Here is a 15,617-nt window from a genome sequence, read left to right as displayed (position 1 = left end):
TCCACCCGCTCCAAACCCCAAAGAAAAAAAAATCCTAGAATTGGTGAACCGCGGGTATGCTCTGGTTCCGTTTCAAGTGAGACCTCTTTTATTCAGCCGACAAAGCTGTCAAACTATCGCGAGATCGGCCAGATCACCGGAACTCTCGCGATTGAATCCAGCGGCTGCGCGAAAGACGACTGCGAAACGAGACATTTTCATCTTGGCCTGTTTTGTCCCACCGCCAAGCGATTCACGGAAGAAGGTACGTATCGCTTTGGAAGTTGGAAGAGCGCGTCGCAATTTCGAAGCTGTCGGGAAGGTGCCGTTGGCGCAGAAGTCGACATCCTGGCTCTGCCCGGCCTTGGCTGGTGCCTGTTAGCTTAGCTTTAGCACAAGAGGTTGCGCCTAATTCAAACGACGGAGCCGAGTTGTTTTGACGCTCGCCTACGTTTGCGTTCCCGCAGTCACGCGGCGCCCCCAAAGATGTCTGACAGCGACGACAGCGACTTCTCCGACAACCAGAGCGAGCGAAGCAGCGACGGAGAAGCCGAAGAGGCGGAGGAGAACGAGGTAGTCTCGTGCTAATGCTAATGCTAACTATGGACACAACAACAACGACGGAGGGGCTGGACTTACCTTCATCAGATTTCAGTTTTAAATCTTACATTTTACTTTGCACCAAGGGCTGCCAGATTATGACCAAAAAGATCACAATGCCCTACTCTTCATCATTTTTTGGGGACGCAAGTGGTGTTTTTATTGCATTACTCTCCAGCAAACGATATATTTAAATTAGTGAAGCACTACATTTAAAAGTAAACGGAAATAGATTCCTTTTTGCAACGAATGACGAATAATACCCCCCCCCCCAAAAAAAAAATCCATTACACTTAAATTGACCAAAGGCTCATTCATATATACGCTATATCTTATGTCATATGAGTGGCCTGAACCCAAAACGAGCCCAGACAACAGATGTGAATACTTTAGAGGCAGCAGCTCCACCTCTCCAATTTGGTGCACATGCACATAAAGAAATGACATTTTTAATCATCGAATGAAATGAAAGCAGCACTCAATGTGTTTTGAGCTAATTCATTGTAATGCGTAGAGATAACTATTGGGTGGCCATTTGCATTTAAATTTGCATCCGTGTGGTCAAATTCTGATGAAAGCTAATAATGCAATAAGAAAATGATTGGACGTCTTTGCGATATCCGTCTTGCGTCGGCCATTATTGCCATATCGATGCCAAGCGCGCCGTATGAAATGTGTTTTGGTATCCAGGAGGAGCCGGGCAGCCCCGTGGGCAGCGACAAAGTGGCTGAGGAGGAGGGCGAGGACCTGGATGACGAGTACGACGAAGAAGAGGAAGACGACGACGAGCGTCCTCGGAAGAAACCGCGCCACGGAGGCTTTATCCTGGATGAAGCCGGTCTGAAATCCGTTTCATCCGTTGTATATTGTTTTACCGTCGAGCTTCCTCCTTCCGTGACCTCTTAACTCTTCTTTCTTTTTGCAGATGTGGACGACGAGTATGAGGATGAAGAAGACCAATGGGAGGAAGGAGCCGAGGACATCCTGGAGAAAGGTGAGGACGCCCCACGCGTGAATGCAAAGCGGACTCTGAAAAAGACGCCGGAACCTTCGAGTGGGGCCGGGGCGTTTGGCACGCGTGCCAACGCTTCCTCGTGGTTGACAACATGGTCAATGACTGACACTGACATTTGTCTTAAGGGCTGCACGCCCATCCACGCGGCGACGCCGTATTTGAACACACCGCCTTTAATGTCTGCTCTCTTCTTCTCCCATTGCTTTGCGCTGCCGATGCCCCCCTCACGCCCTCCGCCTCCTCTTGTTTTTTCTCTCGCCTCATCCCTCAAATCCTGCCTCCTATCTCCTTGTTCAACTGGCGTGACGCTTCATCTTGCCTCCTTCCTCCTCCACTCGGCCCGCTACCGCTACCGCCCGGCGGCGGCCGCGCTCCCGCGCAGAGGAGGCTGAAGGTGAGTCTTCGTTCTGGCGCGGCACTTGAATGTCGTCGTGCGGACGGGGGTGTGACGACGACGGCCTGCTTTCAGTGTCCAACATTGACCACGTGGTCCTGGATGAAGACCACTCGGGGTCCAGGAGGCTGCAGAACCTCTGGAGGTGAGACGGAGGTCGTTTCGCCATTTGGGAGTAGGGGCCGAGTCAACTTGCATTCATCGATGACGTCGGTGATATTTTTGTACAGTGCACTGAAGAAGAATTTGCCCTTTTGTTTTAGAAATTAGAGAGTACGGGCGCAAAGGTTAAAAAAGCAAACTTTTCTGTGTGTGTGTGTCATGCGCAGAGACTCTCGAGAGGAGGCGCTGGGTGAATACTACATGAGGAAGTACGCCAAGTCCTCTGGAGGGGAGCAGTGAGTCATTTTTGCTTTCTTTGAGTTTGACCTTTTCCTGCCATGTTGTCGCTCGCTTTCTTTTGATTTAGTTCAATATGCGTATTCCCAATGCGCCCCAACATTGTCTTCTTGTGTGGCGCGCAGCTACTCGGGAGGGTCGGAGGAGCTCTCGGACGACATCACCCAGCAGCAGCTACTTCCCGGTGTCAAGTACGTCAACGCCGACATCAGGCAATGGCCGACTGTTCTAACTGCTCCGTTGCATTTGTCCACACCAGGGATCCCAACCTCTGGACTGTCAAGTGCAAGGTGAGGTTTCCGCGCGCGTCGTGAACACCCCCACCACCACCCCCCCACACACGCTTGCTCAGAGTCTCCTCTCTTCTCAGATTGGGGAGGAGCGGGCGACGGCTATCGCACTGATGAGGAAGTTCATCGCCTATCAGTTCACGGACACGGTAAGGGCGCCCGAGAGTCGGCCGTCGCTGCCGAGCCACGGCAGCGACGAGGGAATGAGGATTCGGAACGCGGTCGCTCCCGTTGCCATCCTATTCACTCATTCCCGACCCTCTGATAACCACCGTGACGGAAATGTCAGCAAACTATGGAGGTTGAGTGTCCAAACAAAGCTGAAAGCGCACTGAACTGCTCCCGCAGCCTCTCCAGATCAAGTCGGTGGTGGCCCCGGACCACGTGAAGGGCTACATCTACGTGGAGTCTTACAAGCAGACGCACGTGAAAGCCGCCATCGAGGGCATCGGGAACCTTCGCATGGGCCTGTGGAACCAGCAGATGGTTCCCATCAAGGAGATGACGGACGTCCTCAAGGTGGTCAAAGAGGTCACCAACCTGAAGCCCAAATCCTGGGTCAGGCTCAAACGAGGCCTGTACAAAGACGACATCGCGCAGGTACTCTGGGCCGCAGCCTTGACGTCAAGTCAGATGTCGATGCTCTTCTTCAAAACCGTTGTCATGCCGCCTCGCCCGGACTGACCCGAGCAGAAACGAACAAAAAAAGCGCTCTGAACTCTGAACGGGGTCCAACCCGCGGGATCCGATCGTTCGCACTTTGGATTCCGCTGAAGTTGTGTTGTTGGCTCTCCAGGTGGACTACGTCGAGCCCAGCCAGAACACCATCTCGCTCAAAATGATCCCTCGCATCGAACTGGACCGCATCAAAGCCAAGATGAGCCTGGTAGGCCGCGCGCGCGCTCGAGGCGGGCCAGCCGTGGCGGCCGCACGCGGGCTCAGCGGTTTGTCTGCTTCTCGCCGTGTCTCCAGAAAGACTGGTACGCCAAGAGGAAGAAGTTCAAGAGGCCCGCACAGAGGCTCTTTGATGCCGAAAAAATCAGGTGCGCGCGCCGGGCGCACTCGAACGCGTCTCGAGCACGGGCGCCCGCCTGTCAGAGTGACGCGCGCGCTTTTGATTGACAGGGCGCTCGGAGGGGAGGTGAGCCACGATGGCGACTTCATGATCTTTGAGGCCAATCGTTACAGCCGCAAAGGATTCCTCTTCAAGAGCTTCGCCATGTCGGCGGTGGTGAGCAGGAAGTCCTCGCCGCGCCGTTGTTTTGATCATTGTCCGTCTTTGGCTGGCTCAACTTTCTGTTGAGAGAGTGAAGCGCTTGCTGCCATCGCGTGGCACCTCCTGGTACTGCATGGAAGGTTGGCCGCTCGCCGGCGGTCTTGAAAAGCACGACCGTCGATTTTTTTTCCGGAGCTTTTCAACTTGTATTAATATTTGGGGGCCGTTTCAATTTTTTTCTTGGGAGAGAGCGGAGATTCAAGCGCATACTCGGCCTCGGATGTCATCTGTAAGGCCAGTTGAGGTGGCCTCGGCTCATGTTTTGTTTTGGGTTTTTTTTTTTCCCCTGCGAGTCAGTCAGCCTCTGCTCGTTGCCCTCTGACAGATCACAGACGGCGTGAAACCCACGCTGTCCGAGCTGGAGAAGTTTGAAGACCAGCCGGAAGGAATCGACTTGGAGGTGGTCACCGAGTCAGGTCTGTGCGCCGACGCTTCTTATCCGGCTCGGAGACCTGCGCCTGGCCTCTCTTGACTCTAAGCGCCCGTCCATCTGCAGGCAAGGAGCGCGAGCACAACCTGCAGGCGGGTGACAACGTGGAGGTGTGCGAGGGAGAGCTGATCAACCTACAGGGGAAAATCCTCAGTGTGGATGGCAACAAGATCACCATCATGCCCAAACACGAAGACCTCAAGGTACACGCGCGGCGTACGCGACGCCTTGCTTTGAAGAGCAAAAGCCTGCCGATCGGTCGCCAGAAGGCTGAAGGACAACCTATTGGAGAGGCCTCGGCCCTCACTGAGGCCGCGTCTTCATCCGACCCGCGCGTAGGACCCCCTGGAGTTCCCGGCTCAAGAGTTGAAGAAATACTTCCGGATGGGCGACCACGTGAAGGTGATCGCCGGCAGATACGAAGGCGACACGGGCCTCATCGTACGCGTGGAGGAGAGCTTTGTCATCCTCTTCTCCGACCTCACCATGCACGAAGTAACGACCTCCGTCGCCGATGTTGATTGCGATGGCAATGTTTTGGTTTGCTTTTCCAACCTGTTTGTTCATAACCCCCCCATCCACCCCCGTTGTTTTTTTTTTCTCCCTCTGCCTGTAGCTGAAGGTGTTGCCGAGAGATCTGCAGCTCTGCTCGGAAACGGCGTCCGGCGTGGATGCGGGGGGGCAGCACGAGTGGGGGGAGCTGGTCCAGCTGGACCCGCAGACGGTGGGCGTCATCGTGCGGCTGGAGAGAGAAACCTTCCAGGTGATCGCAAGGGGCCGCCTTACATCGTACGCGTCTCCAAAGTAGCAGTCGCTTTGGACTAAGGTGGTTATCCAGAATGGGGGAGGGGGGTGTTGGTCTAATGTTGACAAGTTCTCTCAAAGGAATGAAGTAAAATCAAGGATCCAGCAGAGGTCAGCCAATCCTCCTCTGAGCGTCTCCAGTTGGTCCAAAATGCCGCTGGCCAATCTTGAGATGGCTTGGCCCCACCTGACCTCTCTGAGCTCCGGTGCCTCAGATCTGCGGATCGGGAACTAAGTGGAGGCTCTTTGTCGTCTGTCTGAATTTTTTGGCCCCACGCGCAGCACATTGAAGAATTCAAGTCAATCGACTCGAGTCGGGTTGATTGAGGTCCTCGCGACCTTTGTCCTCTCTCGACCCCTTTCCAACGCGTGGCGCTCCTCCTCCGGCAGGTGTTGAACATGCACGGCAAAGTGCTGACGGTGCGCCACCAGGCGGTCAACCGCAAGAAGGACAACCGCTTCGCCGTGGCCTTGGACTCGGAGCAGAATAACATCCACGTCAAAGACATCGTCAAGGTCATCGACGGGCCCCATTCGGTAAGGACGCTCGGGAGCGGCCGACTTGCCCGGCTCCTCGCGGCCTTGGAATTGACCGGCCGCGCGTGTGTGCGCGCCGCGCCGGCAGGGCCGCGAAGGCGAGATCCGCCACCTTTTCCGGGGATTCGCCTTCCTGCACTGTAAGAAGCTGGTGGAGAACGGAGGGATGTTTGTCTGCAAGACTCGACACCTGGTGCTGGCCGGCGGCTCCAAGGTAACGCCACGCCACGCGACTCAACCGTCCGTCCGCTTCAAAATATCGACGAGTCCGAATTGCTCGGCTGTTCAAAAGGCCAAGCGATTGCCAATCGGGGGAGATTCTTTTCGGGCGCTTCTCGTGATTTTTGTCGGGCCGGAGAAGGGCGCCTTGGTTTTCAGACACGATGATGACGAACTGCCCTCGGTGAGGTCCAGGCAATCTCGGAGCGTAACGTTGCGGCTGCCTTTCAGCCCCGAGACGTGACCAACTTCACGGTGGGCGGCTTTGCTCCCATGAGCCCTCGCATCAGCAGCCCCATGCATCACGGCGGCGGCGGTAAGTGGCGGCCCGCGCCCGCTCCCGGGGCATCGCTGCCGTCTTTGATGCCGGCGTGACCGCCCGCCCCGCAGGTGCTCAGCAGCGAGGGGGAGGCGGAGGCGGCATGGGGCGGGGCCGAGGACGACGGGACAACGAGCTGATCGGCCAGACGGTTCGCATCTCGCAGGGTCCATACAAAGGTACGGCGCCCCGCCGTCGGCCCTTTCCGAAGCGCCGACGCCCACCCGGGCCGCTTTCCGCTCGGCAGGTTACATCGGCGTGGTGAAGGACGCCACGGAGTCCACGGCCAGAGTGGAGCTTCACTCCACCTGCCAGACCATCTCCGTGGACAGACAACGCCTGACCACCATGCGAGTCGCCGCCTTGATTTGTTTGGCTTGGAACGGAGCCGAGGCGGGTGGCTAACGCGGGTGCGCCGCCCCGCTTCTTCTCTCCCGCAGGGGTGCGCAGAAGCACAGCGGCATGACCTCCACCCACGGGCGCACGCCCATGTACGGCTCGGGCTCCCGGACGCCCATGTGCGGCTCGCAGACGCCGCTGCACGACGGTGAGCGCGCCGCGGCCCCGCCCATGGGATGCCTCGCTCTGATTTCCTGTTTTTTTTTTTTTCCTCCTCCCAAACAGGAAGTCGTACGCCTCACAGTGGCTCCCAGACGCCGCTGCACGACGGCAGCAGGACGCCCGGTCAGAGCGGCGCCTGGGACCCCAACAACCCCAACACGCCGTCCAGGTCGGCAACAGCAAGTGTCCTTTGCTGCCATTTGCTTCCGCGCTCTCTTCTTCTGCGCCTTCCCACTGCCATGAACAGAGAAACGGATTGCTGCCAAGCGAGGGGCCAGGATGTTTTTTCACATCCGCCTTCCCGCATGATCACGTTTAATGATGAACATTTTGGCTTCCGCCATCAGCGTAGCAAATCGAAGCAAGTAATTCGCGTGAGTTCATGTTTGAGGAACGTGAGAGCCATGGTCCTTAGACCTGCGAGATGGGCGATGGCATCCGTGCGCCGAGCGCAGCCGACGACCTCCGTCGCGCAGTTGCGAAAGAAACCCAAAGCTACTCGGGGGGGGCCTCGCTTTGAGGCCGACGGAACACCCGCGGATGCTAATATTGGCATGTGTGTGGGCGCTCCCTCCCAGGAACGACGAGGAGTACGACTTTGGCTTTGACGACGAGCCCTCGCCCTCGCCTCAGGGCTACGGGGGGACCCCCAACCCCCAGACGCCGGGGTACCCGGAGGTCCCGTCTCCGCAGGTCAACAATCAGTACAACCCTCAGACGCCGGGCACGCCCGCTATGTGAGTCTCGCCGCAGCCCGATGGGCTTTTGTGTCCTTGATTCATTTATTTTGGGGGTGGCGGGGGAGACGCCGCCCGCCGATCATCTCCATCGGCGCCAGCGGCATTGTCAAACATTGCGGATGTCCCCTTGTCCCGGCACAGGTACAACACAGAGCAGTATTCTCCCTACACCGCCCCCTCGCCGCAAGGCTCCTACCAGCCCAGTCCCAGTCCTCAGAGCTACCACCAGGTGGCGCCCTCGCCGGTAGGCTACCAGAACACCCACTCTCCAGCCAGCTACCACCCCACGCCCTCACCCATGGCTTACCAGGTAAGAATCTCTTTCCTCCCACCCAAGCGCTCGCGTGAAATCCGATGGAATGATGGCGCAATCGTTTCTGTCGAGAGGCTGAAATGGGGAGCGTTCGGAGCGTTCCGAGTGAAGCGAGCTCTTTGATCATGGAAACGTAGCGGGCGGTCGACCGGGGCTGCTTTTTGTTGTATTTTTTGCCGCCTCTTGGCTTTCCGGTTCAGCCTCGAGACTTGCCTTCGGCTTGCGCAACTGGCGACTGGCGACTGACGTTGGGAGCGTGTGACCCGCAGGCCAGCCCGAGTCCCAGTCCGGTGGGCTACAGCCCCATGACGCCCGGAGCGCCCTCCCCCGGCGGCTACAACCCCCACACGCCGGGCTCCAACATCGAGCAGGGCGGCAGCGACTGGGTGACCACCGACATCCTGGTGCGGGTCAAGGACTCCTTCGTGGACCTGATGGGACAGAGGGGAGTCATCCGCAGCATCACGGTGAGAAAAGCGGGGGCATCCGGGTCCTGTTGCCGTGGTGACGGAACACCGCGCGCCGCTCAAGGAAACACTTTGTACGCTTGACATAGTTGCGCCGCATCAAGGTTCTATGACCAAAGCATGACTTTGATTCCCCCCCCCCCCCCCCCCTCCAAAAAAAAAATTCACCGTACCTGGATTGACAATTCATTCTCAATTATTTTTTGGTGGCAGAATTGTGACGGATTTGTCTTGTGGCCTGTGGCAGGGCGGCATGTGCTCCGTCTTCATGCAGGAGTCGGAGAAGGTGGTGAGCGTCAGCAGCGACCACCTGGAGCCCGTCACGCCCACCAAGAACGACAAGGTAAGCCCGGCAAGAGCAAAGGGGGCCTTTGCGGCCACGGGCCCGGTCGGTCCGAATACTCGCTGACTCTTCACTTGGCGGGCCGACGATTTGACAAACTCGCTACTCCGGCGTCGACCGCTGTCCGTCCTGGCGAGTGAGAGCGCTTTGGCCTCTTTTGCGGCCGCAGGTGAAGGTGATCCTGGGAGAGCACCGCGAGGCCACGGGCACGCTGCTGAGCATCGACGGAGACGACGGCATCGTGCGCAAAGTGCTGGACAACCAGCTGATGATCCTCAACCTGAGGTTCCTGGGATGTCTGGGCCACTGAGGCCGCCAAAAACAAGGCCCCCCCCAAAAAAAGATTCTCCTCTCAGACAAATTAGTCTTTGGTTGTCGCGTCGCAATTTGTATTTTCTCACTTTTCTTAGGTCATCGTCTCAATCCTAAACAGCTCCATCAGATTTAAGTTGCTCTGTGCCCACGCGCGCGCCCCCCCCCCCCCCCCCCCCCGATGACGTCAATAAAGTATGAAACAGGCCACATCAGATTGTGTTCAAATCATTTCTTTGCATGAGATTGCAGCAGGAATCGCCTGACTTGTCTATCTAATCACGTAAGTGCTAAAAGTTGCCCTTCATCGATTACAAAAGTAGGCCAATGACAGAACAGAAAAATAGCAAGCGAATAAAGGGGGGGGGGTGACGAGAGTGAGTTTGAAGGCCTCAGCTCTGGATGAATGGCATGAACGGGGGCCAATCGCAGCTTTTGATGCGAAATGTGATGACATTGGAATGTTGAGTTAGCAGGTTGTGGCCACGTTTTAGCGACGACGCATCGGCAGCCCAGAGGTCACCCGCAGGGCCGCAGCGGGCGCTCGTGGTTGATGGGCAAGAAGTAGAAGGTTCCCCGGGCCGGGCAGGGGTGGCCTGTGGAGGCCCTCGCCGCCCGCTCGGCGCCGTGGCCGCGGCAGCCGACGGTCAAGTTGCGAGACAGAAGGATCTTCACCTGAAACCAAACCTCGCGCTCCTGAAAGATAAACTCTCTTCATTATTTACAAAGAACATTGAACATGGGCACAGAAAACCTCCTGGATGGGCCAATCCTGGGGTGGGGGGGGACATTGAGAAAAAGTGCCCCGGTTTCTTGTCATTGCATTGATTGAATTTGGAAGGCTTTTAAATGGCCACGCGTCCGTTTTCCCCACCGGCGGAGGTCAAACACGTGCGCAAATCCTCATCGACGCTAGAGGGCGCAATGTGAAGTCATCCAAAAAGCTTTCGCTTGAATCACCAGAGAAGAAAGGGAAACTGACCTGCTCGTCTTTGACGCACTGAATCTCGCACTTGTCACCAACGAGAGGAAAAAGCACATCCTGAACCTCAGTCAGCTGCGCGCACACACACACACACACACACTTGTGAGTATCATTTCCTGTTTCAAGTTGCTTTTTCCGAACAATTGAAAATGTTAGTTGTGGTGTTTTTTTCAGTTTTTATTTCCCGTCATAGTACAGAAGCCGCTGAACTGAACTGTACTGTTGCCACACCAGGAAAAGAAAAAATAGCACGCTAGCTACTTTGTGTGCTACTTTATTCTTTCCATTTTACGTTTGACAAAACAAAAGGAAGGAAGCCACTTCCTGTTGAAACGTTTGTTTTTAGCACCATGTTAAAGGGGGAAATTTATTCCACAAAGTTTATCCTGTTAAAAGGTGAACCGTATCACGGTAAAACTTGATATTGAGCCTATCCGAAAAAAGTTTAGGCGTTAAAATGTGAAACTATTCACAGGGTGAGCCTGAACTTTTTCTCTTTTTTTCTTGCAATTTGTGTCTATACACGAATCAAGTCGAGTTGAGTTTTGCAGTCATGTCAGCAAAAGAAGCGAGCAAAACAAGTTTAACACGCCAGTGACGTCATCAAGTTGTTACCTTGTAAGTTCGATCACAGGAAGGCCTGATCCCGCCCCCCTCCAGGACTCTGGGACACACACACACACACACAAACACACACTTTGAGAAGATATGTTGTCATAGTAAGTGTGAGTATGTGTGTGTGTGTTTTCACTTGTGCAGGTCGAAGTATTGTCGAAGTTTGAGGCAAGTCTGGAAGTATCTGAGCGGAGAATTCAGGCCTTCCACACACGCCGCGCACGCGCCGTGTTTCTCCCACTCGTCTCTCCTGGAACGGTACGCACACACACACGCAGAGTGGCAGTTTTTATGTCGGTCTTTATGGCGTTTGTAGCACATCGTTTTCATGGAATTGGATCAACATCCGGCTGGATTTCCTTTTAAAGCGCCGCTTGTTTGAGAGTGTTTGGATCATCGGCAGTTGTTGTTTACATTCCAAAGGTCGTCGACGTTTCCCGAGCAAGCGCCGGTGACTCTTGAACAACATCTGGAGCACGTTGTGTGCCAGATGGAGTCAGACGATTCCCGAGACGCCGCCGTCATTTTTTCCACGTGCGCTGCCGCCGCTTGGGGTGCTTTTGCGCCAGCGAGTGCCTTCGACTCGCGCGGTTGCGGGTACGCCGGACGCGGCCGCCAGCTCAAGTCTGGACCGGGACGCACTTTTTGTTCAAAAGTCATTCGGGGCCGCCCGGGTCGCGGAGGCTTCCCGTTTCGAACCGCCGAATAGCGCGGCGGGGGCCACGTTTCCAACAAGGGACGGCGGCCTACCGACATTGACCTAATGCTATCGCTCGCCCCTCTGATTGTCTCTCACCAGAAATGGAAGCCGGATCGACTTTTCAACAAAGACGGCCAGCGGTTTTCCAGCGCCTCCCGCAGCTCCTGCGCAACGGCCGGCGGTCAACCGCGCTCCGGCGAGATGATCGGCGTCGCGGACGGCTCACCTGCACGTCGGAGAGGAACATGGGCCAGCACCCGCAGCATTCCCGCACATTCATCGGCCTGAAAAGGCAAAGCGCAACGCCGGCTGAGCCAGAAGGCGCTTTCCGTGACGTTCTTCGCCAAATGGGCGCCGGCGTGAAAAACGTAGCGGCGCTTGTGCTTTACCACAGGCCGTGGATCATCCAGGTGCTGACGCGCTGGGGAATCTGGCAGAGAGAAGCGTTGTCCAAAGACTGGCCCGGGACGACAAGGGACAAAACACAAAGAAACGGACGAGGCGGCCAGGTCAGAAGCAAAAACTAGCTAAACTTCTTTTGCTAACATGGACACGGGCTCGCTCTCACTTCCTTCCTTCCTTCCTTCCTTCCTTCCTTCCTTCCTTCCTTCCTTCCTTCCTTCCTTCCTTCCTTCCTTCCTTCCTTCCTTCCTTCCTTCCTTCCTTCCTTCCTTCCTTCCTTCCTTCCTTCCTTCCTTCACTACCTCCCCAACGTCCTGACTTCCTCCTTGAGTCTTTCTTCACGACCTCTTGACCTTCCTTTCCTTCTGCCGCTTTCCTCCCAACTTGCTTCCGTTCCTCACATGTGCCTTGATGGATTCCTCTTCTCTCCTCAAATCGTTGTCCCTTTATGACCCCCCCGCTCCTTCTTTCAATTTAGTTTCCTTCATTCTTGGATGGTGTGCACGCACCAAACCCGCCCCCTTCCTTCCACCTTCGTGACTTCCCTTCCATCTGGATTGCCTTTCACCGCTTCACCAACTTGACTTCCTTCCTTCCTTCCTTCCTTCCTCGCCCTCTCGACTTCCTGTTTCCTGTCATTGTCGGTGGAGCGAGACGTAAATGCCCGCTTTCCTCGGCTCGCGTGTCCTTCATGGGGGGGAACGGCGAACGAAAGGAGCGCCGACGCCGATGTTGAAGGTCACCTGGCAGAAGCCTCCGGGCCACTGCAGCGTGAAGATGGCGCACGTCCAGCTGCAAAAGGCCTCGTCGCCGTCCCCCGGCTCGTATTCGTCGCGGCCGCACGCGGCAACCGCGGCGCACAGCACGGCCAGCAAGGGCACCAAGCGGTGCCGCATCTTCACCGCTCTTGACTGCGCACGCCGGCGGCGGAGAAACGCGCGGATGCTTGAGATACGAGTGGGCCGGATCGGTGCCAGCGCTGTGAAATGACTGCAAAACCCAGATTGCGCCTGTTCCAAACACAACAGCGTCATCGGACGGAACATCAAGAAGCAAGCAGATTGGGCGGCGTCATTTCACGCCATTGCATTCATGGCGAGTCATTGCATTGCTGCTTCACGGGCCCTCCTTCCGGAGGGCCGGCCCCGGCCGCCAGGGCGGCGCTATAACCGTCATGCGGGCGCAGACCAAGAAGAACAGACTCCTCCCGCCGAGGTCGCTGGAGCATTTGAATTTTAGCCGCCGAACCCAGACCGCTCCTTTTGTTTCTTTGGAATGAATCGCCATTGCCACCGATTTGGGTGAGCGCGGAAGGCGGAAGGGGCGGAGTCTGTTCTTCCGCTCGCTGGCACTATTTCGGGGCGCCACGCTCGCTCGCCGCCAATGCCAGCGTGACCGTTTTGCGCTCAAAAGCCAAAAGGGGAAAACGCATCCGAACACCGAGTAGTCACCGAGTACTTGCGCGCTCTCTGTTCCCCAAGGCGGACGCGGCCCAAGTCCGTCTGCGGCTCCGCTGGCTAGCAAGGCGGCGGCTGCGCTTTCACGCCGTCTCGCTTTGTGCGCGCGAAAAGAGAAGTGAAGCTTTGACGAGGGGAAGCCAAAAGCCGCGACGGCTTGTTCCCGCCTGTCAGCCGGCCCACTTTGCTCACGAGCGTAGACGTGAAAAGTCGACCAGCCCCGCTTTGACGCGACGGAAATGACGTCGTATCGAAATGACGTGAAAAAGAAAACGACGAGCCCGCCGCGCTTTTGTCCCAAACTCAAAAAGGACAAGGCTCCGTCGGTTGAGGGACGCAAGAGTGCCGGCGGCCGCTAGAGGGCGACAGGCGCGCGTACGCGCAAGCGCCGCACCCATTTTCCAGCGGTGGGGATGTCGTAAGGACAACCCGCGTGACGCACCCCCCGCTGCACCAGCACCACCCGCGGAACATTCCGGCTAAGCGGCGGAGCGCGACAGCGGCGAGCTTGTACGTCGTTTTCCACATCCGTGCGCGTCCCCGAAAGCCAAAGTGGGGCGAGAACTCCATTGGTCACACGACTGCTCCGCGCTAACGCTAACGGCTCCCGCTCGCGTTTGTCATTTGGGTGGATAGCCCCCCCCACCCCCAAGTTCCACCGACTGGAAGACGCCTCGCAGGTTTCAAATGCTTTCTTGTCATAACTCGGTGGGACATCAGCCTTTTTTTGTCCTCCCCCCTCCCCCCAAGTGCTCCTTCTTTTGTCACGGCACGTTGTTGTTTTCATTCAGTGGGCCGACGCAGGAATGTTGGTCGCGGCTGAGCGCTCGCCAGCAGGAAGCGACTCGTCGATAACCTTTGGCCCGCGCTCGGCCGCCCGCCGTTCCGTCTGGAAGTCTCGCGCGAGTACGTCGCGTGGGTCTGCGCGTCGCCTAACGCGGGGGAGGGGCGGCGCCCGCAGGTGCGGACGAGGACGTTCTGTTATTGTCATCACGGCCTCGGCGGCGGCGCTTTGCCCCCGTGACCGTCACGCCGGCTCTCGGTCCGCGCGCGGTTCCCACCGAGGCTGAGGTCAAAGGTCGGCGGGAGGCAGATGCAAAGAGGAAGCCGGCGGGAACGAGGAGGAAGGAGGGCCGCGAGAAAAACAAACTCACAAGAAGCGGGAGCGCAGGCGTGCGCTTGCCGTCGCTCTCCTTTTGCCGCGAGCAAAACGACTCCAAAATTTGCGTCGTCAGTCATCGTCATCATCGTCAAAACGAACAAACTCGCGACGTGACAAACGCTCGTCGGCGCAGATTTGCGCCGCGGGCGTAGGCAACAATCGCAAGAATCCCAAGAAGGAGATCTCCGCTTGTCCACCCCTTATTTGGCATGCGAGTATCCGGTCCGACTTTTGAAAGCGCTGAGCTCCCATGCTAACATGCTAACACCTGAGGTGCTAATGCGAGGCCGGCGACAAAGACCGGAAGCGTGGCAACAAAAGGAGATGAGCGGACACATTTGTCTCTTTGCATATGGAAGTCAAGAATCTCACAAACACGCACGTTTGACTGTGAGCAGACAAGCTGGGAAAAGGTTTGGGTGTGGGTTAAAGGTTGCAGAGGGTGACGAAGTGATGACAGCTGCTTGAGTGTCTCTTTTATGGCCATGTGTGTGTGTGTGAGTGTGTTCTCCTTTCATGTGCACTTTCTCCTCCTCACGTGTGAGATGTCCATCACGTTTTTATGGCGGAGCACAACATTCTCACGCTCGGCAGCCGGCTGCGCCGGGGCCGAAGAAGAAGAAGGCAGAGGAAAAGCAAAGAAAGGTCAAAGCGCCAACGACCGACTTTCGGCCATCTCGTCCACGGGGCCGTTTCGTTACCCGGCACTCGAGATACGCGCAAAAAATGCTGCGACCCGGTGACGATTGTCTTTTTTTTTCCAGTAAAAACGCCTTCGTATACATGGTCGTTTTTTTTGGGCTAAAAACGCCCTACTATACTATGTCTTTTCTTTTCGGCTAAAAACGCCTTATTATACATGGTCGTTTCTTTTCGGCTAAACACGCCTTACTATACATGGTCCTTTTTTGGGCTAAAAACGCCTTACTATACATGGTTGTTTTTTGGGGGCTAAAAACGCCTTATTATACATGGTCGTTTTTTTCGGCTAAAAACGCCTTACTATACATGGTCGTTTTTTGGGGGGGCTAAAAACGCCTTACTATACATGGTTGTTTTTTTCGTCTAAAAATGCCTTACTATACATGGTCGTTTTTTTGGGCTAAAAACGCCTTACTATACATGGTCGTTTTTTGGGGGCTAAAAACGCCTTACAATACATGGTCGTTTCTTGGGGGCTAAAAACGCCTTACTATACATGGTCGTTTCTTGGGGGCTAAAAATGCCTTACTATACATGGTCGTTTTTTTTTTTTAGCTAAAAACGCCTTACTATACATGGTCGTTTCTTTTCGGCTA

General features: G+C 56.1%; 2 protein-coding genes across 3 annotated transcripts; one reads left to right on the top strand and one right to left on the bottom strand.

Annotated features, from left to right (window-relative positions):
* The first annotated feature begins 94 nt into the window (after window positions 1-94).
* Window positions 95-9,011, top strand: supt5h (SPT5 homolog, DSIF elongation factor subunit). Its single transcript, XM_052078188.1, has 30 exons — window positions 95-244; window positions 447-552; window positions 1,270-1,417; window positions 1,505-1,581; window positions 1,979-1,988; window positions 2,064-2,133; window positions 2,318-2,386; window positions 2,513-2,578; window positions 2,647-2,677; window positions 2,758-2,826; window positions 3,026-3,277; window positions 3,474-3,563; window positions 3,650-3,720; window positions 3,803-3,908; window positions 4,279-4,369; window positions 4,450-4,586; window positions 4,723-4,878; window positions 5,000-5,146; window positions 5,578-5,724; window positions 5,813-5,938; window positions 6,175-6,259; window positions 6,334-6,441; window positions 6,510-6,612; window positions 6,703-6,809; window positions 6,887-6,992; window positions 7,402-7,560; window positions 7,705-7,873; window positions 8,146-8,343; window positions 8,591-8,686; window positions 8,856-9,011. The coding sequence occupies exons 2-30, from the start codon at window positions 466-468 to the stop codon at window positions 8,994-8,996; spliced, it is 3,222 nt and encodes a 1,073-aa protein (XP_051934148.1). The 5' UTR covers window positions 95-244; window positions 447-465; the 3' UTR covers window positions 8,997-9,011.
* Window positions 9,012-9,150: 139 nt separating this feature from the next.
* Window positions 9,151-13,343, bottom strand: rnaset2l (ribonuclease T2, like). 2 transcript variants are annotated; one of them, XM_052078175.1, is made up of 9 exons: window positions 13,152-13,343; window positions 12,444-12,710; window positions 11,688-11,755; window positions 11,525-11,582; window positions 11,395-11,462; window positions 10,735-10,848; window positions 10,599-10,647; window positions 9,981-10,055; window positions 9,151-9,694 (listed from the first exon to the last, which is right to left on the bottom strand). In XM_052078175.1, the coding sequence occupies exons 2-9, from the start codon at window positions 12,594-12,596 to the stop codon at window positions 9,518-9,520; spliced, it is 762 nt and encodes a 253-aa protein (XP_051934135.1). In that variant the 5' UTR covers window positions 12,597-12,710; window positions 13,152-13,343; the 3' UTR covers window positions 9,151-9,517. The 2 variants fall into 2 exon arrangements, with proteins under 2 accessions (XP_051934135.1, XP_051934137.1); XM_052078177.1 differs by having other exon boundaries at window positions 12,444-12,611.
* Between the last annotated feature and the right edge of the window lie 2,274 nt (window positions 13,344-15,617).

The sequence above is a fragment of the Hippocampus zosterae genome, chromosome 10 (assembly GCF_025434085.1).
Source record: "Hippocampus zosterae strain Florida chromosome 10, ASM2543408v3, whole genome shotgun sequence".
Taxonomy (NCBI): Eukaryota; Metazoa; Chordata; class Actinopteri; order Syngnathiformes; family Syngnathidae; genus Hippocampus; species Hippocampus zosterae.
Note: the sequence above shows the minus strand (reverse complement) of the source record. Positions and strands in the feature narration are given on the sequence as shown.

Coding starts and splice junctions, on each gene's coding strand:
- supt5h (XM_052078188.1), top strand. CDS start 466: ATGTCTGACAGCGACGACAGCGACTTCTCCGACAACCAGAGCGAGCGA. Junction 553..1,269: donor AAGAGGCGGAGGAGAACGAG/GTAGTCTCGTGC, acceptor TTTGGTATCCAG/GAGGAGCCGGGCAGCCCCGT. Junction 4,587..4,722: donor CCAAACACGAAGACCTCAAG/GTACACGCGCGG, acceptor ACCCGCGCGTAG/GACCCCCTGGAGTTCCCGGC.
- rnaset2l (XM_052078175.1), bottom strand. CDS start 12,596: ATGCGGCACCGCTTGGTGCCCTTGCTGGCCGTGCTGTGCGCCGCGGTT. Junction 10,849..11,394: donor CGATCCGGCTTCCATTTCTG/GTGAGAGACAAT, acceptor GTACCGTTCCAG/GAGAGACGAGTGGGAGAAAC. Junction 10,648..10,734: donor CAATACTTCGACCTGCACAA/GTGAAAACACAC, acceptor TGTGTGTCCCAG/AGTCCTGGAGGGGGGCGGGA.